This window comes from Clarias gariepinus, chromosome 3 (assembly GCF_024256425.1).
Source record: "Clarias gariepinus isolate MV-2021 ecotype Netherlands chromosome 3, CGAR_prim_01v2, whole genome shotgun sequence".
NCBI classification, from domain to species: Eukaryota; Metazoa; Chordata; class Actinopteri; order Siluriformes; family Clariidae; genus Clarias; species Clarias gariepinus.
Window position 1 is genome coordinate 18,884,746 of NC_071102.1, and position 27,039 is coordinate 18,911,784.

The 27,039-nt window shown below is 38.6% G+C and overlaps 2 protein-coding genes across 4 annotated transcripts in view; both read right to left on the reverse strand.

Annotated features, from left to right (window-relative positions):
- The window catches only part of wu:fc38h03 (acetylcholinesterase collagenic tail peptide), an 18,592-nt gene extending 1,191 nt beyond the window's left edge, over positions 1-17,401 (reverse strand). For 2 of the 3 annotated variants that reach the window (XR_008357855.1, XM_053493239.1), the window contains exons 1-16: positions 17,060-17,401; positions 15,344-15,450; positions 15,069-15,179; positions 14,652-14,696; positions 14,534-14,560; positions 13,338-13,409; positions 13,168-13,230; positions 11,990-12,016; positions 11,848-11,892; positions 11,715-11,750; positions 11,502-11,582; positions 9,744-9,840; positions 9,317-9,453; positions 8,873-8,992; positions 6,544-6,670; positions 883-985 (exon numbers count right to left, since the gene is read on the reverse strand). Coding sequence is in view for 2 of the 3 variants with exons in the window: in XM_053493239.1 (XP_053349214.1) it covers positions 883-985; positions 6,544-6,670; positions 8,873-8,992; positions 9,317-9,453; positions 9,744-9,840; positions 11,502-11,582; positions 11,715-11,750; positions 11,848-11,892; positions 11,990-12,016; positions 13,168-13,230; positions 13,338-13,409; positions 14,534-14,560; positions 14,652-14,696; positions 15,069-15,179; positions 15,344-15,450; positions 17,060-17,159 (1,298 nt within the window). In the remaining variant the exon portion in view is untranslated. The remainder of the gene's footprint in view (positions 1-882; positions 986-6,543; positions 6,671-8,872; positions 8,993-9,316; positions 9,454-9,743; positions 9,841-11,501; positions 11,583-11,714; positions 11,751-11,847; positions 11,893-11,989; positions 12,017-13,167; positions 13,231-13,337; positions 13,410-14,533; positions 14,561-14,651; positions 14,697-15,068; positions 15,180-15,343; positions 15,451-17,059) is intronic. The other variant, XM_053493240.1, reaches the window with a different exon arrangement.
- A 1,691-nt stretch (positions 17,402-19,092) lies between these two features.
- On the reverse strand, positions 19,093-26,978 carry aste1b (asteroid homolog 1b). The gene is made up of 5 exons (XM_053493359.1): positions 26,887-26,978; positions 23,900-25,275; positions 23,608-23,821; positions 23,277-23,469; positions 19,093-21,048 (listed from the first exon to the last, which is right to left on the reverse strand). The coding sequence occupies exons 2-5, from the start codon at positions 25,256-25,258 to the stop codon at positions 20,712-20,714; spliced, it is 2,103 nt and encodes a 700-aa protein (XP_053349334.1). The 5' UTR covers positions 25,259-25,275; positions 26,887-26,978; the 3' UTR covers positions 19,093-20,711.
- Between the last annotated feature and the right edge of the window lie 61 nt (positions 26,979-27,039).

Below are 27,039 nucleotides of genomic sequence, written 5' to 3' on the forward strand. Positions count from 1 at the left end.
ACTGCTCTTTCTCCAGCATTGCATGAGATGCAAACAAATCCCAATCCGTACGTGTTTTCACTTTCCTTCACGTCGCATTACAAAGGAAAACGTAGGACAGAGTTCTGTGCAGGCCTGTGAGCGATGAGAGCGGACAGAAATACTGCTTATATATCTCATACAAGATTTAAAATGGGAACAAAAGGGAAAACTACGTACAGCACCAGTCGAAAGTCTAAACCCAAGTGTGTAATTTATTTTCTAAATTTTAGAACAATACTGGATTTATTATTATTATTATTATTTTTTGCTGTTATGTAATTATGTAACAAAACAGTAACAGTCAGTTGTTATTTTAATACATGAGGGTCAGCTGTTCTGGAACTGTACTTATAAAACCCATCAAGCTCCATGATGAAACTGTCTCTCCCAGGAAGACCTTCCCAGGAAAACAAGACCAAAACTGAGCTCTGCTGTAGAGGAGAAGTTCATTTAGAGTCACCAGCCTCAGAAATCACCAATTAACAACCAGCACCTCAGATTAGAGCCATTATGAAGCTTTACAAAGCAGAAGGAGCAGATATACATCTCAATATCAACTGTTCAAAGGAGATTAGTGTATATTTAGGACACCTTCAGTATTGTTTTACAGTGGAGAAAGAAATAAAAATCAGAAACGACCATGGAGTTAGAAGGGGCGTACAAACTTTTGACTGGCACTGTATTAAAGAGTGAAACACTTTTTCTGTGTTAGAGACATTAACCCTAGTGACCATACTGACTGTGAAACAGCATCAAATACTCATACTGTAGATAAATAATAAAAAGATATTTGTAACATTTATAGTTTGTAATTCTCTGTGTGTGTGTGTGTGTGTGTGTGTGTGTGGGAGTGGTACACACCCTGGCAGGTAAGTCTTGCATGTGTGATAGCCGAAGTCCTTTCCGTCACACTCCTCAGTGCCGATGTGGCGGAACCCGTCTCCGCAGTAAGCCCTTCTACAGCCTTCAGGACCCATGAAGAGTACGATCAGCTCTCTGTCTCATTACACATTCAACTCTATAACTCTATAGATAACTCAATAATTTTATAACTGTATTATACTCATTTTTTTAATTTGTAAAGCACTATACAAATAAAATTAAATTAAAATGATTTAATGTATAGATAAATCTATAACTATAGATAACTCTATAACACTACAGATAACTTTATAATGCTATAACTCTATAGATAACTCTATAACTATAGATAACTAACATTATAGATAACTCTAACTCTACAGATAACTCTATAACTATAGATAACTCTATAACTATAAATAACTCTAACTCTATAGATAACTCTATAGATAACTCTATAACCCTATAGATAACTTTATAATGCTATAACTCTATAGATAACTCTATAACTACAGATAACTCTAACTCTATAGATAACTCTATAACTCTATAAATAACTCTATAACTATAAATAACTCTAACTCTATAGATAACTCTATAACTCTATAGATAACTCTATAACTCTATAGATAACTTTATAACTATAAATAACTCTAACTCTATAGATAACTCTATAACACTATAGATAACTCTATAACAATAAATAACTCTTACTTTATAGATAACTACTGTAACTCTACAGATAACTCTATAACTATAGATAACTCTATAACTATAGATAACTCTAACTCTATAGATAACTCTATAACTATAGATAACTCTATAACTATAAATAACTCTAACTCTATAGATAACTCTATAGATAACTCTATAACTCTATAGATAACTTTATAATGCTATAACTCTATAGATAACTCTATAACTATAGATAACTTACTTTATAGATAACTCTAACTCTACAGATAACTCTATAACTATAGATAACTCTATAACTATGGATAACTCTAACTCTACAGATAACTCTATAACTATAGATAACTCTTTAATTATAGATAACTCTATAACACTATAGATAACTCTATAACAATGGACAACTCTTACTTTATAGATAACTCTAACTCTACAGATAACTCTATAACTATAGATAACTCTATAACTATAGATAACTCTAACTCTTTAGATAACTCTATAACTATAGATAACTCTATAACTATAAATAACTCTAACTCTATAGATAACTCTATAACTCTAAAGATAACTTTATAACTCTATAACTATAGATGATTCTATAACTCCATAAATAACTCTATAACTATAGATAACTCTATAACTCTATAGATAACTCTATAACAATAGATAACTCTAACTCTATAGATAACTCTATAGATATCTCTAAAGATACCTCTATAGCTATAAATCACTCTAACTCTATAGATAACTCAATAATTTTATAACTGTATTATACTCATTTTTTTAATTTGTAAAGCACTATACAAATAAAATTAAATTAAAATGATTTAATGTATAGATAAATCTATAACTATAGATAACTAACTTTATAGATAACTCTAACTCTACAGATAACTCTATAACTATAGATAACTCTATAACTATAAATAACTCTAACTCTATAGATAACTCTATAGATAACTCTATAACCCTATAGATAACTTTATAATGCTATAACTCTATAGATAACTCTATAACCCTATAGATAACTTTATAATGCTATAACTCTATAGATAACTCTATAACTACAGATAACTCTAACTCTATAGATAACTCTATAACTATAGATAACTCTAACTTTATAGATAACTCTAACTCTATAGATAACTCTTACTTTATAGATAACTCTAACTCTACAGATAACTCTATAACTCTATAGATAACTCTATAACTACAGATAACTCTAACTCTATAGATAACTCTATAACTCTATAGATAACTCTATAACTATAAATAACTCTAACTCTATAGATAACTCTATAACTCTATAGATAACTTTATAACTATAAATATCTCTAACCCTATAGATAACTCTATAACACTATAGATAACTCTATAACAATAGATAATACTTACTTTATAGATAACTAACTCTACAGATAACTCTATACCTATAGATAACTCTATAACTATAGATAACTCTAACTCTATAGATAACTCTATAACTATAGATAACTCTAACTCTATAGATAACTCTATAGATAACTCTATAAATCTATAGATAACTTTATAATGCTATAACTCTATAGATAACTCTATAACGATAGATAACTTACTTTATAGATAACTCTAACTCTACAGATAACTCTATAACTATAGATAACTATAACTATAGATAACTCTAACTCTTTAAATAACTCTATAACTATAGATAACTCTTTAATTATAGATAACTCTATAACACTATAGATAACTCTATAACAATGGATAACTCTTACTTTATAGATAACTCTAACTCTACAGATAACTCTATAACTATAGATAACTCTATAACTATAGATAACTCTAACTCTTTAGATAACTCTATAACTATAGATAACTCTATAACTATAAATAACTCTAACTCTATAGATAACTCTATAACTCTATAGATAACTTTATAACTCTATAACTATAGATGATTCTATAACTCCATAGTTAACTCTATAACTATAGATAACTCTATAACTCTATAGATAACTCTATAACAATAGATAACTCTAACTCTATAGATAACTCTATAGATAACTCTAAAAATACCTCTATAGCTATAGATCACTCTAACTCTATAAATAACTCTATAACTCTACAGATAACTATATAACTCTATAGATAACTCTATAACTCTATAGATAACTCTATAGATAACTCTATAACTCTATAGATAACTCTATAACTCTATAGATAACTCTATAACTCTATAGATAACTTTATAGATAACTTTATAACTCTATAACTATAGATGATTCTATAACTCCATAGTTAACTCTATAACTATAGATAACTCTATAACTCTATAGATAACTCTATAACAATAGATAACTCTAACTCTATAGATAACTCTATAGATAACTCTAAAAATACCTCTATAGCTATAGATCACTCTAACTCTATAAATAACTCTATAACTCTACAGATAACTAGATAACTCTATAGATAACTCTATAACTCTATAGATAACTCTATAGATAACTCTATAACTCTATAGATAACTCTAACTCTATAGATAACTCTATAACTCTATAGATAACTCTAACTCTATAGATAACTCTATAGATAACTCTATACCTATAGATAACTCTATAACTACAGATAACTCTAACTCTATAGATAACTCTATAACTATAGATAACTCTATAACTATAGATAACTCTAACTTTATAGATAACTCTAACTCTATAGATAACTCTATAACAATAGATAACTCTTACTTTATAGATAACTCGAACTCTACAGATAACTCTATAACTCTATAGATAACTCTATAACTCTATAGATAACTCTATAACTACAGATAACTCTAACTCTATAGATAACTCTATAACTCTATAGATAACTCTATAACTATAAATAACTCTAACTCTATAGATAACTCTATAACTCTATAGATAACTTTATAACTATAAATAACTCTAACTCTATAGATAACTCTATAACACTATAGATAACTCTATAACAATAGATAATACTTACTTTATAGATAACTAACTCTACAGGTAACTCTATAACTATAGATAACTCTATAACTATAGATAACTCTAACTCTATAGATAACTCTATAACTCTATAGATAACTCTATAACTCTATAGATAACTCTATAACTCTATAGATAACTTTATAGATAACTTTATAACTCTATAACTATAGATGATTCTATAACTCCATAGTTAACTCTATAACTATAGATAACTCTATAACTCTATAGATAACTCTATAACAATAGATAACTCTAACTCTATAGATAACTCTATAGATAACTCTAAAAATACCTCTATAGCTATAGATCACTCTAACTCTATAAATAACTCTATAACTCTACAGATAACTAGATAACTCTATAGATAACTCTATAACTCTATAGATAACTCTATAGATAACTCTATAACTCTATAGATAACTCTAACTCTATAGATAACTCTATAACTCTATAGATAACTCTAACTCTATAGATAACTCTATAGATAACTCTATACCTATAGATAACTCTATAACTACAGATAACTCTAACTCTATAGATAACTCTATAACTATAGATAACTCTATAACTATAGATAACTCTAACTTTATAGATAACTCTAACTCTATAGATAACTCTATAACAATAGATAACTCTTACTTTATAGATAACTCGAACTCTACAGATAACTCTATAACTCTATAGATAACTCTATAACTCTATAGATAACTCTATAACTACAGATAACTCTAACTCTATAGATAACTCTATAACTCTATAGATAACTCTATAACTATAAATAACTCTAACTCTATAGATAACTCTATAACTCTATAGATAACTTTATAACTATAAATAACTCTAACTCTATAGATAACTCTATAACACTATAGATAACTCTATAACAATAGATAATACTTACTTTATAGATAACTAACTCTACAGGTAACTCTATAACTATAGATAACTCTATAACTATAGATAACTCTATAACTATAGATAACTCTAACTCTATAGATAACTCTATAACTATAGATAACTCTAACTCTATAGATAACTCTATAGATAACTCTATAAATCTATAGATAACTTTATAATGCTATAACTCTATAGATAACTCTATAACTATAGATAACTTACTTTATAGATAACTCTAACTTTACAGATAACTCTATAACTATAGATAACTCTATAACTATAGATAACTAACTCTTTAAATAACTCTATAACTATAGATAACTCTTTAATTATAGATAACTCTATAACACTATAGATAACTCTATAACAATGGATAACTCTTACTTTATAGATAACTCTAACTCTACAGATAACTCTATAACTATAGATAACTCTATAACTATAGATAACTCTAACTCTTTAGATAACTCTATAACTATAGATAACTCTATAACTATAAATAACTCTAACTCTATAGATAACTCTATAACTCTATAGATAACTTTATAACTCTATAACTATAGATGATTCTATAACTCCATAGTTAACTCTATAACTATAGATAACTCTATAACTCTATAGATAACTCTATAACAATAGATAACTCTAACTCTATAGATAACTCTATAGATAACTCTAAAAATACCTCTATAGCTATAGATCACTCTAACTCTATAAATAACTCTATAACTCTACAGATAACTATATAACTCTATAGATAACTCTATAACTCTATAACTCTATAGATAACTCTAACTCTATAGATAACTCTATAACTCTATAGATAACTCTAACTCTATAGATAACTCTATAGATAACTCTATACCTATAGATAACTTTATAACTATACATAACTCTATAACTCTATTGATAACTATAATTCTACAGATAACTCTATAATGTTATAACTGTACAGATAACTCTATACCCCTTAACTCTATAGATAACTCCAAAACTTTACAGATAACTCTCTAACTCTATAATTCTGTAGAAAACTCTTTAACTCTATAGATATCTCTATAGGTAACACATGACCCACCCACACATCCATCTGTCACCACTCTGTTTCCGTCATCACACTCCTCTCCGTTTAGTGGCTGCACCTCTCCGTCCCCACACCTCCACAGTGCTCTCTTCTTCCTGTGCGTCTCGGCCAGTGGGAGCAGCTGGTGGAGGGGGAATTATGGGTGGGGGGGGGTGCAAATGGGGGGTTATAATTAACTTTACTGCACTGATACACCTCTACTTAAAGTAAACACCTTTATCTAATTTAAATGTTCTTTATTTATTATTAATAGTTACCTTGTTGTACAACAATACTGAAGAAGTTTAAAGTGTGAGATCTTCTCCTCCAAACAGTTTGAGCAATATCTCTGATACGCCTTAGTTTTTCAGTTTAACTATCGAGATTCTGATAGCGATGGAAATCTGCAGTTACCTCCCGATACCATATTAAAACGATCAGTGTTGGGTGTAAGGCGTTACAGTACTCGGATTACTTTTTTGATGTAATGAGTAATCTAACGCGCTAGGTCCGCCATTTAAGAACCTAGTTATTTAGTTATACTTTTAAAAATGGAATCCGTTATTTAGACAATGAGCCAGACAGCAGTGAAATATAATTCGTTAGTGTGTGTGTGTGAAAGTTATGGGCCAAACTTTGCTGAGTGATGATGGTAGAATAATTATTAAGGTCTTGAGTAAAACAACATGCATGAGGAATCACAAAGGAGTTTTCATTTTCTGCAGTGGAAAAGTACTCGAACTAGTTAGTTTAATCAGAAAGTAACGCTGTAATGTAACTGATTACATTTTAAAGACAGTAATTTTGTAATGTAATTAGTTACTTTAAAAAGTAACGTCCCCCAACACTGATCACCGCACATCGGTACCAATTCCATTAACGTTATGATTCTAATGTATCACAATTTTATAAATATCCCAATTCAATATTATATTTCCCCCATTTTGTTATAATTTTAAACATTTATATTGTTAAATGAGTAATTAAATGTCGCCTGTTCCTTATAACATTAATTTTCTCACTTAAAAGTACAGCATTTAAACACTACAAACTAACTTCAAATACAAGAGTTTAACTTCACACTAAGTAAAACACTGAGCAGCACGTATCTCTGTCATCCGCCATCATTATCATTTCTACACAAACTTAGCAAATGATTCACTCCTCCCACACATGATGGAAATGTCTGAATAGTTCAGAGAGCGCCACCTGTAGGATTATAAAGATATGCCTCCGAAGTCTCAAAACTCAACTTGACAGTGAGCAGACGGGTTGAGCGGCTGCACGGATGTGGGTGATGCGGCTTTTAGCATGCGCTGGTGTAAGTGTGTGTAATTAGTGTGTGTGAGACTAATTCACTCAGAGTTTGGAGAAAAAGGTAGATTAGATGATTTTAACATGCATGATGTTTGATAATGTAAATGTTTGATTTTTCTCCATAAAAACACGTTTCTGTTGCTCCACTCTGAACACTGTGCTTCTGCGCTCGGTACATTATGGCTTATATCTGAAACTGATCAGCTGATCACCGGTCACGCCCACTCAGACTGAACACCAGACGATTCTGATCACTGAGCGATCGAGCGCTTCATCTCTATTATAAATGTAATAAATAGTTCCACTTTGTGGAGTCAGTGTGTCGATAAATGAATCAGCACACAACAGACTAGTCATTTATAACAGAATCAATTTCCCCCATTTTTAGATTCTTAGTAACTTGGAAATAGATTTATAACTCGTAGCCATTACAGGTGAATCATAAACGCTTGAATGTAAAATACCCGGTTAAGAATAATCGATGATCATTGTAAGAGTTAAGAGAGGTTTTAAAAGCTGGCCAATGAGACGCCGCAGTGTAAGACCCGCCCCCACGTTACATTTATGTCAGAACTCCAAACAAAAAACTGATGATTTTTTTTTCTTCATTTTTTAAATTCCCTTTCAATTAATATATTTGGTTAACTTAATTCTGACACAAATCTAATCCCGCAGTACATTTTCCTCTGTCGCTCCTCATGTTTCTTCTGAAGGGTTTTGGTTCTGCACCTGTACTGATGGCCCGTACATGAGAAGTCTGGGTGTGCTGACCTCATGGTAATAATGGGGAATGTTGTTGCTCTTTATTTCATTACATCATTCCATCTGTGTTATTTTGTCAAAACAAAATAATAAATAATCAAACATCAAGGAAATCCACTGAAATAGAAGAAGGTGTGTCCAGATGTTTAACTGGTAGTGTTTATGCCAAACAAGTAACATCACACTGTCGGCTCTTGTTAAAGAGCACGCTTTGGGATTCTTTCCGTCTGATGAAAGCTGAACCTGTGAAGGTGAAGCTCGGTACCTGAATCGGCTGCCATCCGTCCGTGTCTCTAAAGTACAGCGCCCTCTGCTGTTTGGAGAAAGCGAGCGTGTTATCTGTGTCCAGGTCACCGAGTTCCTTGTCAGCGTTCACCACAAAGATCTGCAGAGAGGAACTCGGCCTTCAAACGAAAGAAACTACAGCATATCTTAATACTGAGCATACACTTAACAGCCAAAAGTAAGTGCACCTCAGGGTGCTATAGTGCTATATTTAGATATGGTTCTCATGGGTGGTTGTTGTAATAATCCAGAGTATGTGTCATTTTTTTTTAATTACCAACATTAGGCTCAACCTTGTTTGTGTGTGTGCGTGATATTGTCATGACTTCTGGAGACGTGTTGGGATTCGTGTTGGGATTCAGATGCACCAGCTTCCTGATGAGAACTTCAAGCTGTGTGTGTGTGTGTGCGTGTGTGAACTCACTGCTGAAACCTTGGTGAACTTGTCTCTGCGCTGCAGTGATGCGCTCCCAGCACCATTGGAGTCAAACGAGCTGCAGTCACACTGTCCAGGGGGACCTGGCACCCCCGTGTCCCCCTTCTCTCCCCCCACATACAGCACTGTAACAGGACCACAGTCAGAGGTCAGACGTCTGACAGAAGCTCGTGTGAAACCTGCTGAAGTCCATCTAACCTGACATTAGGTGTGTGTCATCTAGATCCTGTGGTGATTTAGGGAACCTGATATAAATTGAACCTTGTGCTCCAAGTTCTATGGGATTTTTTCTATTAAGTGTGTGTGTGTGTGTGTGTGTGTGTGTGTGTGTGTGTGTGTGCACACAATCATTCTGCTTTGGAAAAAGAGCAGTTCATAAAAATCTTCCCTGACCTTCATGCATATGATTGTTTACCTGAGGCAGGAACTCCTGGTGGTCCTGGCTGTCCGTTGGGTCCCGGAGGGCCAGGGGGTCCCATTGGTCCGACTTGTCCAGTCTCTCCCTTAGATCCCTGTTTGAAACAAACACAGAGTGACCTGTTCAACCTGTTAATGCTGAGGATCCTCCAATATGATCTCTCTACTGCAGTCTCAGGTGTTAAAACTGCAGGCCAGGAACCAAACAAAGACCTAATAGAAACCTACACTGACAGGCTAAAACACTTTGATGTCACCCTGTGTGTGCGGATGTGTGTGTGTGAGCTCGTGTTTATTGATGTAAAGTATCTCATATTAAAGCAGGATGTCTTACTTACAGTACATTAATTCGATCAATTAATCTATTACTACAATATCAATAACTGTGTCAGTGTTCACAAATTTATGGACCTGACTGTACATATGTGGATATTTAAAAGGAAATTATATCCATGCTACTCCTCACTCCACCTCGTGTAATTACAAATAGTGAGTTTTAATAGAGTAGTGGAACAATACAACTCTCTCTTTGCTTTGTCCCCCACTGTATCACCATTACGTACAGTAAACCTGAATATCTTTAAAAAAAAAAAAAAAAAAAGTTCTGAGGACTTAAGAGTCTAAATTCAATAAAATTATGGTAAGAAATGTTTTATCAGCAAGTGTGTGGGTAAAATTTTAAGTGGATTGTGAGATGAAATAATAGTAAGAACTTAACTAAAGAATAAGGAGATGAAGGAAAAACTCATTTAACTTCAGCGAATTTCAGGGTTCTGGGGTCGAATCCTAAATAGCATTAAATGGAAAACTAGTGCACTATATAGGGTGTACAATTCCAAAAATGGATTTAGGATTCAGCTTTGTGTTAGCAGCTAGTTAGCTTTGTAGCTAAGCGTTAGCCATGAACAGAACGACACGGACGGTTCAGAGGCGATTCAGAAGGACGGCGTGTTGTTTAAGACGACGTAACGTTATGAGATGTGTTCTTACTGAAAGTGCTTCTGTGACTGGGTGTGAATGTGGGTTTGGTTAGGAAGCTGCTTTCTCCTGAGTACTGCGGACCGTACAGACCTACTGACCAGCGAGGGCGAGGACACTTAAATATGTCTCCTCCTGCAAGTGATGTCAACTGTTTTTTTAACTGCTGCTCACACAGCACTACAAACCGCTAAGGCATGGTTAAAGTAAAACACACACACTATCCGCCCACTTCCACCTGCATTAACACAAAGAAAACCACTATTGTCTCTGAGTACATTCTCACCTGTATACTTTCACTTCATCCACCCCTGATCACACAAAGTAGCCTGTGCCATTATTACAGGAAATCGTCCTGCACTTTATCAGGTCTAAATGTTTCTTTTGGTGGATGATGTCTATGATGATGTGTATGATTACGTGTATAATCATGTTTATGATGATGTGTATGATGATGTGTATGATTATGTGTATGATGGTGTTCATGATGATGTCTATGATAATGTTTCGGATAATGTGTATGATTATGTGTATGATGGTGTTCATGATGATGTCTATGATAATGTTTCGGATAATGTGTATGATTGTGTTCATGATGATGTGTATGATGATGTGTATGATGATGTGTATAATGATGTTCATGATGATGTGTATGACGATGTGTATGATGATGTGTATGATTATGTGTATGATTATGTGTATGATGATGTGTATGACGATGTGTATGATGATGTTCATAATGATGTTTATGATTATGTGTGGATGTGTCCAGGTTCACCTGCTTCCCTCTTTTCCCGGACCGTCCTGCAGAACCTCGCGCCCCAGTCGGACCAGCCTCTCCCTTCAGTCCCATTTCACCCTGAGACACACAAACAAGAATGAAATCCACAAAGGGAGTGATAACAGACACCACAAACCCACACACACACACACATAACAATAACATTATATATACATACTTTAAATGTGAAAAAAATCCTCCAGTTCTTACCTTCGGTCCCAGCATGCCAACGTGTCCGCTTACACCCTACACACACTCACACACACACACACACACCTCATTTTTTTCCACCAAATATCTTCTTTAACATAACATTTAAAGTAGTAAGTATGATTTCTCATACCTTGTCTCCCTTTGGACCTGGAGCTCCTGGGTACCCGTGTGAACCCTAAGAAACACATCCGATCTCTGAGACAAATGAATCCTGTGACAGACACACAGTCAGTGTTCCTAAAGCTCTATTAAATTCTGTCTGAAAAACAAACCTTCTCTCCTTTAAATCCCCGCAGACCCTGTGTGGAGAGAGAGAAAGAGGTGTACAGGTGTGGGTGAGGGCGATTCTCACTCAGGTGCATCGCTATACAAGCTTTTAGCTTGACCAAAAAGTTTACACACCTCTGTAAAAATCACTACGGATTTTGCGTTGCTAGGATAAATCTCATGTCAGATCTTTAAAAAACTTCAATGTGAAATAGTAACCTGTTTGCATAAGTATACACACCCCTTAACTAATGCCGTGTTAAAGCTCCTTTTGCTTGTGATACAGCACCCAGTGTTAAAGGGGTAAGAGTCTCAATCCAGTTTAACTTGGTCGAAAAAAGGAGCTTTACAGAATCAAATAAAATTAGATAAATGATTATGAAATAGGTAAGCACACAAATGTCCTGCACACAGTTCTCTTTAAACTGCTGACTTGAATTTGAACCATGGAAAGTGAGTTTTGAGGCTTTAGTGTATGGAGGTTTGTGGAAAAAAACCTTCAGTCCTCTGCCCCGTCACCCAGCACATGAGAGATTGCTGTCACATGCAGGGACTGAGCAGTACTCTCCAGAGGTTCCTGCAGATGTTTTAATATTGCTATAGATCCCCTAACAGCTTCCTTGAGAAGTTTTCTTCTTGTCTTTTGGAGGAACATGTCATTCTTGACAATCCTCCTTCTTCTTCCACCATTTCACTAATGCTGTGTCTAATGCTTCTGGAAATTCTTTTACCGCTCTTCTAATCTGCAGGGAGATCCCATACACAAAAATGTGCAGAACATCATAGAGGACCATCTTTATTTAGAGTTAATCAGAATTACTTTATTGAATAATTACTTTTGATCGGTTCATCCTTAGCATAGTCACATGGCCTATTATAAAACTTATGCAACCAGGTTCTTGGTTTTTCTCTTATTTTATCAGAAGTGTTTAAACTTTTATATCCTCTGTATATCTATGGTTTATGGTTCTTAATGAAATCTTCATGAATGAAATCAGAAATGATCCATCAAAGCATCTACATCATGACAGAAACTGTCCACATGAACAAATTACTGCTAACATTCTCCCAGTTAAACCCCTAAGAGTGTGCGGAGCTGCCTGTGCAAATACGGAGCGATCATGTACAAGGAGAAGCTCCGCAATCCTCACTGCTGGAAACCGGTTTATATTCAACCCCTTACCTTGGGTCCCACCGGTCCACTCATCCCAGGACTTCCTGTCAGGTTGGGTTCCCCCTTCTCCCCCTGTTGGTCACAGAGTATAGAGATGTGGACAGGGCGTAGCACTCGGAGCTCTGTCTGCATTCTGGAGAGTGTTAGTATGTAAGATATAAAAAAATCAGAGAACTCACTTTTGGTCCCTGGGGCCCAGGCCATCCTGCAGACCCTGGCCTCCCAGGAAGACCAGGCCGCCCGGGGTGACCCTGCAGAAACACACACACGCACACACAGATTTTTACTTTGTGGCACTTCATTTCAGTTTACACATGATGTTAAACTGAGTTATTAATAAGAGGAAACTGGATTGATATGTTTAATGAACTCAGTCAGTTTTGCCTACAGAGATTGTTCGAGTCTTGTGCTGACTATATCAGTTAATTTAATTTTATATTTCCCCCGCTCCCCATTATGTTCTTCCTGAGGTACGACAGCGGCTCATATTTGAACATATTATGTATATTAAAAAAAAAGAAAATTAAAAAAATTAAAAGACAGTAAGCAGCTCCATGTGGGCACTGCCGAGCGCAGCACTCGCTGTAATGAAGAGAGACTACACTACATTCTCTGGCAAGCAGTATGTCATGTCATCTCTCTCTCTCGCTCTCGCTCTCAGTGTTCAGGGTAATTAAATTGCTCAGTGTTGATGTCTCTTTGCAGTGCAGTAGACAGACCCACGTCTGGACTCAGCACTCAGTGATATTGCCTGTCTACAGCACGTTGGACCAAAACCACACTTTAATACAGCGCAGATTACAAAATGTTACAGCACTCGATGCAGTACGAACCAGAGATATAAACACACCAGTGCTGTTTGTTTCCCAGCATGAATACAGAGGAGTCTTAGATAGTGAGTAATTCGGTCTGTGAATGTTTTGAAAGATGAGCAATTTTTTTTTTATATATAAATTTAATAAACAAGCGAGGTCTTGATATACGAGTTGTGTGCATGCGCTTAGTCTGCCGTGCGTCACATGATCTCAACTGAGCCAATGTTTTTTTCTCTCTCGCTGTAGAATTGTGGGTAATCGTCTCTCATGCTTGGTCTCAGTGCCCGTGTGTCACTCATATAATCAACATCCATGTGTGTACTGTTTACTATAACACTGTGACCACGTGTGTGTGTGTGTGTGTGTGTGTGTGTGTGTGTGTGTGTGTGTGTGTGTGTGTGTGTGTGTGTGTGTGTGAAAGATGTCACACACTCCTCACTTATCTTAATTCGGCTTTACACACACACACACACACACACACACACAGCAGAACAACTGTATTACTTGACTTTTATTAAGACAATAATACAGAACACTATGTTGGGAGACTCTGGTCTTACCTTTGAGCCTGGCCGGCCGAGGTCCCCCTACAGATTAAAGAACAGAAGATGCATTTTATGTCAAGTTTAAAACAATAAATATGTAATTAATCTTTTCTAGTTATCATACCAGACTTACCTTATCTCCCTTGGGACCCTGCACTCCTGGACTGCCGCTCTGGCCCTAAAATAAAGAGGATAACTATCTCCTTATCACGGAATTATCTCATTATTACACTCTGTGTGTTAAAGCTATCAGGCAGGGAGAAAACATGGAGCCTCTGTGCCTGCCTTCTGTTAGCGACGAGCTAGCTAGTGACCTGTAATTTCAGTGTTACAGGTGTATCAAGTGGACAGGTGTGTAAATACTAATGTGTGTATACAGTGTATAGCTCAAGTACAGGTACGAGGTGCGGCTCTGGTCTCTTCTGACCTGGAGTTAGCACCACCTCCTGACCTATGACCTTCCCAAGCTCCTGATTGGGAATTCTGGGTTGAGTAGGTGTTCTCTTTTATTTTTCTTTCTAGTGATGTCTCTCAGTGTCTCTGTTCGTACCGGCGGTCCAGGAGGTCCAGGAGGTCCAGGAGGTCCAGCGAGACATTGCTGTATCACATCGTCCTTATCTTCTTCTCTCCCTCTTTTTCTCTCCACATATTCTGGAAACACCTTGATTAAAGCATTAAAACCTTGTCTTAGCATCAGATGAAATAATAAAAAGTTATAATCGATATTTTTGCCACGTCACCCAGCCTTCATTTGTGTTTAATTTATGACATTTCCTAAAATGTAGCGTAAAGCCTTGTACACAGACGTGGTGATGAAGCACTCACCCGAGCTCTTCTCCTGGCACTGGGTGGGGGTGGGAACAGGGGTGGCGGCGGGGGACTCTGGAGGCAACAGGGGTCAAATCTATTCAGGACCTCTACTGGAGCCAGCACTGTGACCATCGGTTAGAACAATAAGTAGAGATTACAGCACACAGCCTGCACATGTTGGAAAGGTGTAACTGAAAAATTTAAAAGAAGAGAATGAGGGCACAGTTCCTACACCAGGTCTGAGATCTCAGACCTATAGGTGGGACAGGTGGCTTCCACACGTCTTCTGGAAATAAAAGAAACTTCTCTCTAATTGTAGAGAAGATCTCTGCTTTTAGGTTAAACAAAGATATTTAGAAAACAATATTGCTAAAAGGTAAGAATATTTTTAAGGGTCTGCTCCATAATTAGGAGAGGAGGAGCAGTAGGAGAGTTCCAGGTAGAACCTTCACGGCTTCCCTGAGAGGGACAGCTGGAGAGCCCTGAAGACTCACTTCGTAACGCTTCGTACATCTCAGTTAGAAAATGGGTTTTGACACATGCAAAGGGAAGCACGCAACACACACACACACACACACACACACACACACACACACACACACACACACACATACATTGTGAAATTTCCTGATGGAAAGTCCTGTGACTCTGACGCTCAGTGTGGTGAAGATGTTACTGTTAATAACAATCAAACTTCAACATTTCTTCCTTTTTTTTTCTAACAATCAATCACTAATCAACGTTCAGTCAGTTCAATGCTGTTTCCCTTAACAGTGAATAACTGATCACTATCATCCCTAATTATTGATCACTAATCAGTGCTGTCCAAACTGGCCAGTCACTTATTACTTTTTTCCCAGCACCCTTGACAATGAGATAATCCATGATCATGAGTGTTCACAAAGATCGATCACTAATCACTTCTGTTCTTGACTACTAACCATTGAGCATCGTTGAGCACTATTACTCAACGATCAGTGTTGTTCCTTATGATCACTATTATGACTTACAGCTAATTATTATTCACTATCGTTCTAATGTTTCTAAACAATTGTTTCCAAAAGCCAATTCCTGATCATTGTTGCTCCTAACGATCCATCACTGATCCTTGTTGTTCCTGAAGATCGATCATGGATCGCTATTATTCTCAACAATATGTCACTAGTCACTATTGTTTCTCAAATTACATCATCGATCAGCATTCACTCTCTGGTCACTTCTCTCTCCATTACAGTCAGTTAATGATCAATACTTTACTACCAATTAACCACCGATTATTATTTTTCCCAACAGCCGATGTCTGATCACTATGATTGATTCACTTACTATGTGATTATTGATCCCAGATCCTCCGAATGATCAGTTTCTGGTCACTATCGTCTCTAAGACATTAAACACACACACATACACACACACACTGACAGCGCAGTGATTAGGCATCAGAGTGATGAGTGATTAATGTGCTGCTGATTCTAATGATGCTGAGAGCAGCTTTGATGGAGCGAGTACGATCTGATCAGCTGAATAAGGCTGAGGATTAACGAGTGGTGTTTAATATTCATGAGCATTTAAATTAAAATACATCAGACTGTGGTGTTGTGTGCTATAGCAGCTCTGTAGGCTGGAGTCATTAACGTAATTGTACTTTTGAAGACACGTAAACCACAATCCTAGGCTGTGCTTTCACACACACACACACACACACACACACACACGCACACACACTCTTACCTGTAGGGAGCGGGATCTGGTTATGGAGCTCAGTAGTCAAGAAGCCTGAGACGGAGTAGAGCAGGAGCTGGAGCTGAAGTCCGATCCTGACCAGAGCCATGGTCCTGCCGGCTGTCTGAGTCTGACTCTGAGCCTCCACCACTTCTGCTCCCCTCCTCTTTCTCTTCCTCTTCGTGCTCTTCTTCCTCACACCTTCTCCACACTGTCTTCACGCTGTTATCTCCAGTAGTTCTGAGTTTCTGGGGAGGCGGTTGCTTGAGCGAGGAGTGCTTCCAGCGTTATTTACAGCACCGCAGCTCCTGCCAAGATTAGACCTGTTTACTACCGCAGTCCTGCCCGTGTCCAAGCACACAGTGATACCCGAGAGACAGCAGGACGGCCTAAAGATAGTCTCCCTCTGACCTCAAGTCACACGCCATGAACAATATTAGGAAAACTAAAGCTCATGTGTTTTATTACTTCTGTAACAAGTGAACACATGTCTCAGAACCCCAACCATCCACCCCCCCCCCCAGTGTGTGTGTGTGTGCGTGTGTGTGTTTTAATGTTCCAGCTAAAATAGGCCTCACATAATGTGTTTTATCCTATTTCAAACACCCTGTAGTCGACTAGTCTCTTAAATGCACAATTTCAGTGTCTATTTAAATGAGCTTCTGCTGAGCCACGCCCCCCAAAGACAGGAGCAGAGCTGAGCACCAAGCTGGGGGGGGAGGGGCTCTCCTTACCACCCTGTGCCATCTCCACCCCGGGGGCACCGCACAACCTGTGACTTATTTGAGTGTGTTAAGACCGGATGCACCACAGAACTTGCACACGTCACACACTATACAGGGCTGACGTCAGTTTGGGTGTGAGAGAGAGATGTGTGTACATCCATGCGTGTGTGTGTCTGTGCAAGTGTGAGAGTGTTAACATTTGTAATGTGCGTGTATGTGTGTGTGTGGTATGAGTGTTTGTGCGCACGTGTGTGTGTGTGAGTGTTAACATTTGTGATGTGGCCGCAGGTGCTGGAAAATAAGCCTCACACTATGATGTCACTGAACGTGATGTCACTCAATATAATGTCACACAGGAAAATTATTAACCACTTTTCATCTTAAGTTTAAGATATTATCACGGCTGACCCGTTTGAGATATCAAAAATCCCTTCGCAATTTTGCGTCCTTAATGTCTTTAGATCTCAGCCCGGTTTGGTGACAATCGTATAACTTCTCTAGGAGGAGTAGATCATAATCCATTGGGTGCGTTTTGGCAAACGACCCAAAATAACTGGCCTTCTGTTGAGTTGAGCCCAGAACATGCAGTTGGACATGCCGTGCGAAAGTTTTTCAGCTCAATGAGCTCTAAATGTGTATTGAGTTTTGTGTGCATACGTGCACCTGTGTATGAGCTATGCAGTAAAATCTCACGTGGGGCCCCTGAGGGCCCCGGGACTCTCATTCATCCTAATGGCAGCAGATTCCAACCTGAAAAAAAAAGAATCCTTAGGAAAACCAGAGGGTCCTGCGCACCCTATAGTGCTTAGGCCCTAATAATATAGTTCCTAACTTGTATTAATCTCATGATGTCTTAATAAATCTAGTATTAACATTTATAGAAATTTTTCTTTTCCTGAAGCTAATACTCATACATACAGCACAGTATGTATACACACAGATCAGCCATAACATTATGACCGCATGTCTAATAATGAGTAGGTTTGCACTTTTGCCACCATAACAGTGATGCACTTTGTGTCTCTTAACCAGCTTTAACCCTGTTTGATATTCACTAGCTCTTCTACTGGATCAGACCACACGGACCAGCCTTCACTCCACATGTGCATCTGACCCACCCATGACCCTGTCGCTAGACAACCGGGTCAGACAACACTAAAATACTGCAGCTCTAGTGGGATGTTCCCAGGTTTTTTTATTCTGGGTGAAAAACCTAACATGTCTATCCAAATGAAAATTACTGAGTAAGAATATTTTAAAGAAAAGTCCACCAGGTGTGAACAAAAAAAAAACTTTAAACACTTGCAAACAGCCAACATTTTTTAAAACAAGTGTTTTTATTAAGTCCATGATTCACATAAAAGTAAAAAAAAAAAGCATGATATGAGCGATTATTTAATGTGTAAATTAAGTTAATTTGTAAGATGAATTAAAATCCAGCTGTAAACTCATAGGCAGGTTAGACAAAATACAGAGGAGCACTGATACACACTCCCACTGGCAGCTCAAAGCCTCACACTGGTGTCCTGTTAAACACAAATCCTGCAGTGACACACACACACACACCCACACAGGTCGTGTCATGATTCTCAAACATCCTCTTTTTCACAGTGACTGTTACATAACCGGAATGATTAGCCTGACTGCATTTAACAGAAAAGTTCAAATTAAGGAGCAAAGTGGTTCATATTGTATAACTGTTTTAAAAAGAGATTTTAAAAAATATATATATAAAAAGCTCCATATAAAAAATTCATGCATGTTATAAAGCCTTGATAAAATTACATTAAAGATTCTTTGGCAGTTTTATTTAAGCAGCTGCAAAAATTCTTGTTTATTTAATAAACACACACACACACACACACACACACACACACAGGCACCTGCTATGTAAAAGCAAAGCAAAGGCAGCGCCTCCTCATAAAGTGTTAAGGAGAAGCAGGAATGTAAACTGTTCCTCTGATACAGAATCGAGAAATGAGATTAAAATCGCTGGAATGAATTCATTTAGAAACGTTTATGTTCGTGATGTGTTTAAAGGACCCGCTCTTTAAAAGTGTTAACTGTCTGATCACATGACCAGGGTGACACAGCTCGGTCAGGACAGACTCAGTGTGTCTGCTTGTGTGTTATTTTAAAACTTCATTTTCATGGCATGGATCCACTTCAGGGTGACACACGTCCTGTCTTCTGTCTTTGTGCTTAAAACATACATCACGTGATCATAAACATAAACAGAGACACGTGTAGAACATGAAACTGACAGGGAACAGATTCAGGCAGCTCAAAATATAGACATTAGGGCTTTGTGTCATCTACGCAAAGCTTTCTGCTACACAACACAGCTGAAAGCATGTGCACCCCTGACCCTCACATCCATACGAGGCTCTTCAGAATGTCTCTGCGTGATGTCGCATTACAGTTCCATCACAGACACGCAGTGTAAGCTCACTAGCGCTCCTGTAGAGTGTGTGAATATACACAAATCCACACACACACAAACACACACACACACTCAAACATCTAGTGTACAGCCTTCACAGAAGAGAAAAGTAGAGCTCGTTAGAACAGCAAACACACACGGGGAGATAAATCTGTGTTAATGCACACAGATTTACAACAAGCTCATACGAGTGTGATAATTAGATGTCCACCTGCTTTTGGTCATATACGGTGTGAGATGTACAGTAAGTCTTGTATAAAGATGTATTACAGCCTGTGAACATGTCCCCCTCCATCAGTTCTGTTCTTTAAACACGTCTCAGTTGGTGTTAATGAGCACATAATGTACGGGTCATAATTATACAGACACAGTTAAAAGACGTGACTTCTGTACTTTTAAATACATTATATACACTGGAGTATATTAAATATCAAAAAGTAAAATCCTGAATATTAACTGTATTTTCATTAAACCTCTTTTTAAAAGAAATCATTCAGTCCTCATCGGACTCGTCCTCACAGCTCAGCATCCCAAACCTGTTACACAAACCGCCAGCAGCAGGCACTCCACCTCGCCCTCGGTTCTGCCCGCCTCTACCCCCACTACCCCGCTGCTTTCTCCACCGCCCTCTCCGCTTGCCCCTCCCTGCTGCTGTAAATGGTGCCGTGTGTGGGGCGGCCTGGTGCTGTGGAACAAAACTCTGTACCGCCCCCGTCAGGGTGGAGTAGAGCTGCAGTGCAGTGGGAAGATCAGACAGCAGAGACTCGGCCTGGTGATGTCCTGTCCTCAGCGCAGCCTCCAGTCCATGCAGCAAAGTTCCACTGAACAGCCTGAGACAGTGAGAGAGAGAGAGAGAGAGAGAGAGAGAGACACAGAGACAGAGAGAGAGACAGAGTGAGAAAGACAGAGAGAGAGAGAGAGAGAGAGAGAGAGACACAGAGACAGAGACAGAGACACAGAGACAGAGACGGAGACAGAGAGAGAGACAGAGTGAGAAAGACAGAGAGAGAGAGAGAATCAGAATTCTATTCAGACACCAGCAGTATTACATTAACACTAATATATTTTAATTGTTAACACATTTATTATGCATTTATACATATATAAATAATGAATATATATTAGTGATGTATTAATTAGCTAATCAGTAAGTTGCATCTATTTCTCAACGATTTCCATGTGACCCTTTTGGCTTTCCACAGTCACATCTTTGTATACACTTCACTGCGGACTTCAGGACTTGAGGCGTCACTGATTAGGGTTGGGTACCAAAAACCGGTGCCAATACGGCACGGTACCTTTATAAGCGGTATGAACGGGACTGAAACAGAACGCGAATTTTGGTGCCTCATTTCGGTGCCACTTAAATGCCTGAACTGTCGATTGAATGACGCAGTTGTAATAAGCATCAGATTCATCAACACACATGATCGCTAGTAAAATTAAAATACTGCATTCATGGGGTGTCGGAAATGATCGAAAAATAAATTTCCTTAATTAGAAAAATCTTGAAAACTTTGGAAAGCTTTGATAATACAAATCCAAAACATTGTTGCAGTAATGTTACTGTCCATTCTATTTTTGTAGATTAAAAAGTTTATTAGATTAGATTAAAAAAAATTAAAGCACAAATCATCAGGAAATTAAACTATCCGAGATGAGCATGAATGTAGCAACTAACGTTACACTCGCTCTGACGGCAGCAGGCGGTCTACCGCTATCTTAGCTTGCTAAATTAAACAACTTTTGTTAAAATGCCTGAAACTAAACAGTCGAAAGTGTGGCTATATTTCACAAGAAAGGATTCCAACACCGCGACGTGCAGCAAATGTTTTACAGCAGTTGTGTGTAAAGGGGAAACACGTCAAATCTAATGAAACATTTAAGGGCACACGGAATAAACTTAAAAGCAAAGGAGTGCATCGTGATTGACAGCTTGTGGACAACAGCTGGCACTATCGGTGTGGGTGACCCCAGCCCCAGTCATACCAACAGTAGCAAAAAGGAGTCCAGCGATTATGATGACGACAGCAGCCTTTCCGCAGGTTAGTCGTAGACTAATATAATGTTAATTAGGGATGCACCGAAATGAAAATTCTGGGCCGAAAACGAAACCGAAATTTTTGGATGCACTTGGCCGAAAACTGAAACCGAAAATGGCTTCATTAAAAAACATGTTTAAAATATTTTCTTTTTGTTTGTATTAAAAAAACTACAAATTAATTAAGCAATCTAACTTTTATTGATAATAAATAACAGTAATAAGGCTGTTTAACAATAACAAAACTTGCTTCCAAGTGCTTCCAAACCGCCGACATACTCCGTGTTTGATGCGTAATGACAGCGCAAACGAGACGGGAGGATGGGAGAGGCGTGGCGACAATTTCGGCTTTTATTTTCGGCGCTTTCTTACGTTTCGGCCGAAACCGATAATGCTATTTCGGCCGAAAATTTTCGGCGGCCGAAATTTCGGTGCATCCCTAATGTTAATCCCAAAATGCAAATCTTGCATTCATGCTAACAAATGGTCAAACGATTTGTAAAATACTAATGTAACATGGATTCTGTTTATAATTATGGTTTTCCAGCTAGTACTAGCAGTACTACAACACTGACCCCATTAACCCCATTTAAAATTTGAAGCGGTTTAGTTATTGTAGTTGGGTTAGGTGGCTTATGTTTTGTTGTTGTTGTTTTTTATTTACTTATATATTCATATATACTTTAAACTTTTAATATATTGTTCAATTTTAAGCATTACATTTTTTGTTCAATAAAAATTTATTCTTGAATCATCCACCATCATTTTGTGGCTTTTGTAAAGTATTGGTTCAGGAACCGGTACCGTTTTAAAAGTACCGATTTGGCACCGGTATCGAAAAAACCCAAATGATACCCAACCCTGTCATTGACTGGTATAAAGCTGAAATTCTGCACTTTACTCTCATCTTGATTGTGTCATTAACTGGGGTGGTGTCCAAATACTTATGGACCTGTCTGGATATACATCGACAAAATATTTTACACACCAAAAGACCTCACGGAATATATACAGTACCAGGCACACTGAGGTTCAGGGAGCGGGAAACACAACAGCTGGTTCAGGTAAACCCCAAACCACATGCAAGACTGCCACTGACTGAGAGAGTGGGCCACGCCCAGGTTTACACCCCTCCTCTGAGTGGAGCTGACCCTCAGCTGGTCTAATCGCTGGCACACCATGGCAGTAGCAGTGCACGCATGCAGCGGGTCTGCAAAGAGAAGAAGATTGCAGTGCTGTTTCAATTTCCTTAAAATAAAGAATGTGTAACGACCAAACCAAGACAAAGGTTTAACACAAACGCAGTCCTCATGTCCACTCGGGTCTCACTGAATCTCCAGATCCTTACCTCCAAGAACTGCCTTGCGTCTGCAGAGCTCGCCGTACACTAACCCTAGCAGCACACTCTGGAGCAGGAAGCGGCTGGGCATCGGCGTTGACGAACGCATCCAAAAGTGTGTGACACACACAGGCAGGTGGAGATGTGGATCTACAGGCTGCAACACATGCTCCATCACACCCAGGGTTCCCAACAACACAGAGCGTCTCAGAGGTACGGCCACCTAAGTGAGGACACAGTTTGTAAGTGATGGAGAACCTACTAGTTGTGATTAACGTCTTTACAGGATGACTCGGCTCACCTGGTCCAACGTGTCCAGGCTCAGTGGTGGATGATGCGCAGGCAGCTGAACCTCCACTAGGCCTCTCCTAAAATTAAGCTGAAACCTGCTATACTCCTCAACAAAACAGGGGGTGCACAAACCCTGAGCCTGTTCAGCCAACCCGCCCCTCCTCACACCTCCTCTTCCTCTACCCCTCTGTCCACGACCTGTGGTACCCTGCGCTCCGTTCTTCAGCAAGAGCAGGCCATAGATCGTCTTGCGGATGTTCAGTGAGGCTTCGTGACTACTCGGCAGACGACTGTTCTCTACCTGAGCCATCAGAAAGACTCTCCGCAACACCAGAACATCCAACACCAGAGGGGGCAAAGCGCCGGACGTGATCTGCTTCAGGAGCCACCGTGGCTGCGCCATCAATGATGCGGGAACCTTCATGCCATGGCGACCGCTGGAGAAGAACTGGGCCAGGACGCTGGTAGGGGGAAGCTGATAGTCCTGCATCCCTGCCATGATTTGATTTCGGAATTTGCCGGTCTGTCTGCCTCCCAGGATGTGCAGCACATCCTCCAGCGCTTCCTCAAGGCTGTCCGATGCCAACAGCCACATAAAAAAGCCATTAATGCGGGTACTGGATATACTTCCTCTTAGCCCCGGAACTCTGGGTAATTCCACCCGGCTGAAGAACGTCTCTGTGATTTTGGGATCTGTGTAGTCGTTACCAGCAACGACAGCGAACAGCGGCAGCAGCTGCTTGTTAAAATTGTTTAAAATTGAGCAAAATCGGGAAACGGTGTATCGCCGTGCGGGGATGTAGCGCTCCGCCGCCTTACCACAGACGTTCTCCCATTCGAAGGAGGTCATAGGCAGGTAGCCACCAGGCAAATCAAAGATGTAGAAGTCACTGTCGTTGGACAGGACAGGACACTGCCAGTGATTCGCCAACGAGGCGATCTCAAAGTCAGCTTCAGAGACACACTGCACCAACGGCACTCCGAGCTCGGCAAGGACCTGTCTGAAGACATCACGTGTAAGCAGAGGCAGAACGCTCCCGTTGGACCCCTGGGACAGGGAATGGGCTTCTTGTACCTTGCTCTGAGCTCTCTCGCAGATAGTTCTCAGCTTCTTATCTGTCTCATCCATTCCACCGTCTAAAACCACGAAGGGACTCACGCTGCACGAAGAGAGCGCTGAGAAAAACCCCTGCACCACTTTAGCAAACATGTCGTAGTCTCCTCCCCGGATCTGGTCCAGGCCTGACGTGAAGTACAAGCGGAAATACAGGCTGCAGCCATCGATTACCAGACGGGTGTTTTTCAGCTTTATGTTGGTCAAGTTTTCACGGTTTCCTTCAATATAACTCGTCAGCCCATGCACGCCCATCGTGAACCGAGGACGTCCTGCAATGGCCAAGAACATGGAATCAGCAAAGTGAGCACTGATACTGCAGATAGTATCTACAACAACTGGCATAGTAGTCTTAAACACGACTGTTTAAACTCACAGAATCACAGGTCATCAATCATAATCAACGGAAAAGTTATTTTAAATAAAGTTCTGTGATAACTCTCTGATCCAGTTCTCGTCCCCATCAGAGTGGCGGCCTTTTTAAAATCGAGTTTTGGCCATGTGTCTGAACATCCCCCGGGACACCCCTTTTCTGAAGTGCTTTTTGGAGGGCGTGGCACATCCGGGCACATGGCCAAAACTCAGAGGGGAGTCAGAACTGACCCACTAAATTTTTTTATAAAATCTTTCTCTCACAGGTACCCAAAATGAATAAATAAATAAATCAACACAATCTGAGGTGTAGTGAAAAATCATTCTGTCACTGACTCATTTGAAATGGAAATGAAAATCTGTGAAACTAAATATTCACTTTATTTTTTCAAATGAATATCTATTGGTGCAGGTGTTTGTTTACACTGAGACAGTAGCGCATTAGTAGATTATTATAAAGTAGATTATTAAATCCCAGACATAACTGTTCATCACTTTTACTCAACATTTAGATTTTACTGATGGTGCAGATTAAACATCAGACAGAGATCTGAGGACTGCAGGAGATTCAGTAAATTCTGCCCAGACAGTTTTGGAAAATCTGGCTAAAAGTGTTTAAAGTAGAGTATTATTTCGTGAATGGGGACCAAGTTTGAAAAAGTTCCCATCCCATTCCCCCGATCTTACACCCCCTGATGCCTACTTGTGGTGAACATTAAAGGAGAGACGGTTCAACTATGAAGATCCGCCTGAACTGTTTCTGTATCACATGAGCAGATCGTCTCCGTTTGCAGGAGTCTGCAGCGACCTGCGTGTATGATATGAACACTGTCTACAGCGAGGCAGACACACACACACACACACACACACACACACACACTTACATTACGCATACTGTGTGTGTGTGTGTTAGATTATTTCAGGAGAAATAAACAGATGACAACAAAGTGATATTGTTCCTCTTTTCTTCAGGACTGTATATTTTGCATTTCTGTGTTTTAAATAGAGCCTGAATCCCCGTCTGTGCATTTTATTTTGATCTCAGTGTCACGTGTGGATTGACATCTGAACACTTCATGGGAAGTTTATGTTTATGTTTCTGGCCTGTTTACTTCTGTGCTGTAAAGTTGGACATTTTAACATGTGGTCACTGGAGGAACTGCATGTCAGGAGTCGTTTTTTTAGTTTCACCCCCTCGTCTTTATAAGAGTTCTCACTTAAATCTGCCTTTTACACTCATGTAGCTCTGATTAATATAATTATAAAGACATTTATCCAGAGATCTGTACACTCTCACGCAATCTCAATCTCAGACAGGCGTAATACTAACTGACACAACGTTTATCACAACAGGTTAGGATCAACATTCTCAAATCTCACACACACATACACACAGAGAGAAAAACATCGGAAATAATAGCATCATGTCTACAGTGCAGAAATAACTCTACACCCCTGTGTGTGTGTGTGTGTGTGTGTGTGTGTGTGTGTGTGACAGTTTAAACACTCACCTGCCGCACAGGTAAACTGCAGCTCTACTTCCTCTGATGTTTATCTTTCACAGCAGGCGCTGAACTTCGGCATTTCTTCCTCGTGGGTGTCAGTGACAGAAACACCGGAGCTTCGGCGCCCTCTAGTGGTCTCGTGGTCTCACAAGTGCACAC

Coding starts and splice junctions, on each gene's coding strand:
- aste1b (XM_053493359.1), bottom strand. CDS start 25,258: ATGGGCGTGCATGGGCTGACGAGTTATATTGAAGGAAACCGTGAAAAC. Junction 23,822..23,899: donor GCCTGGACACGTTGGACCAG/GTGAGCCGAGTC, acceptor GTCCTCACTTAG/GTGGCCGTACCTCTGAGACG. Junction 21,049..23,276: donor CCTGAACCTCAGTGTGCCTG/GTACTGTATATA, acceptor TCACTGTCTCAG/GCTGTTCAGTGGAACTTTGC.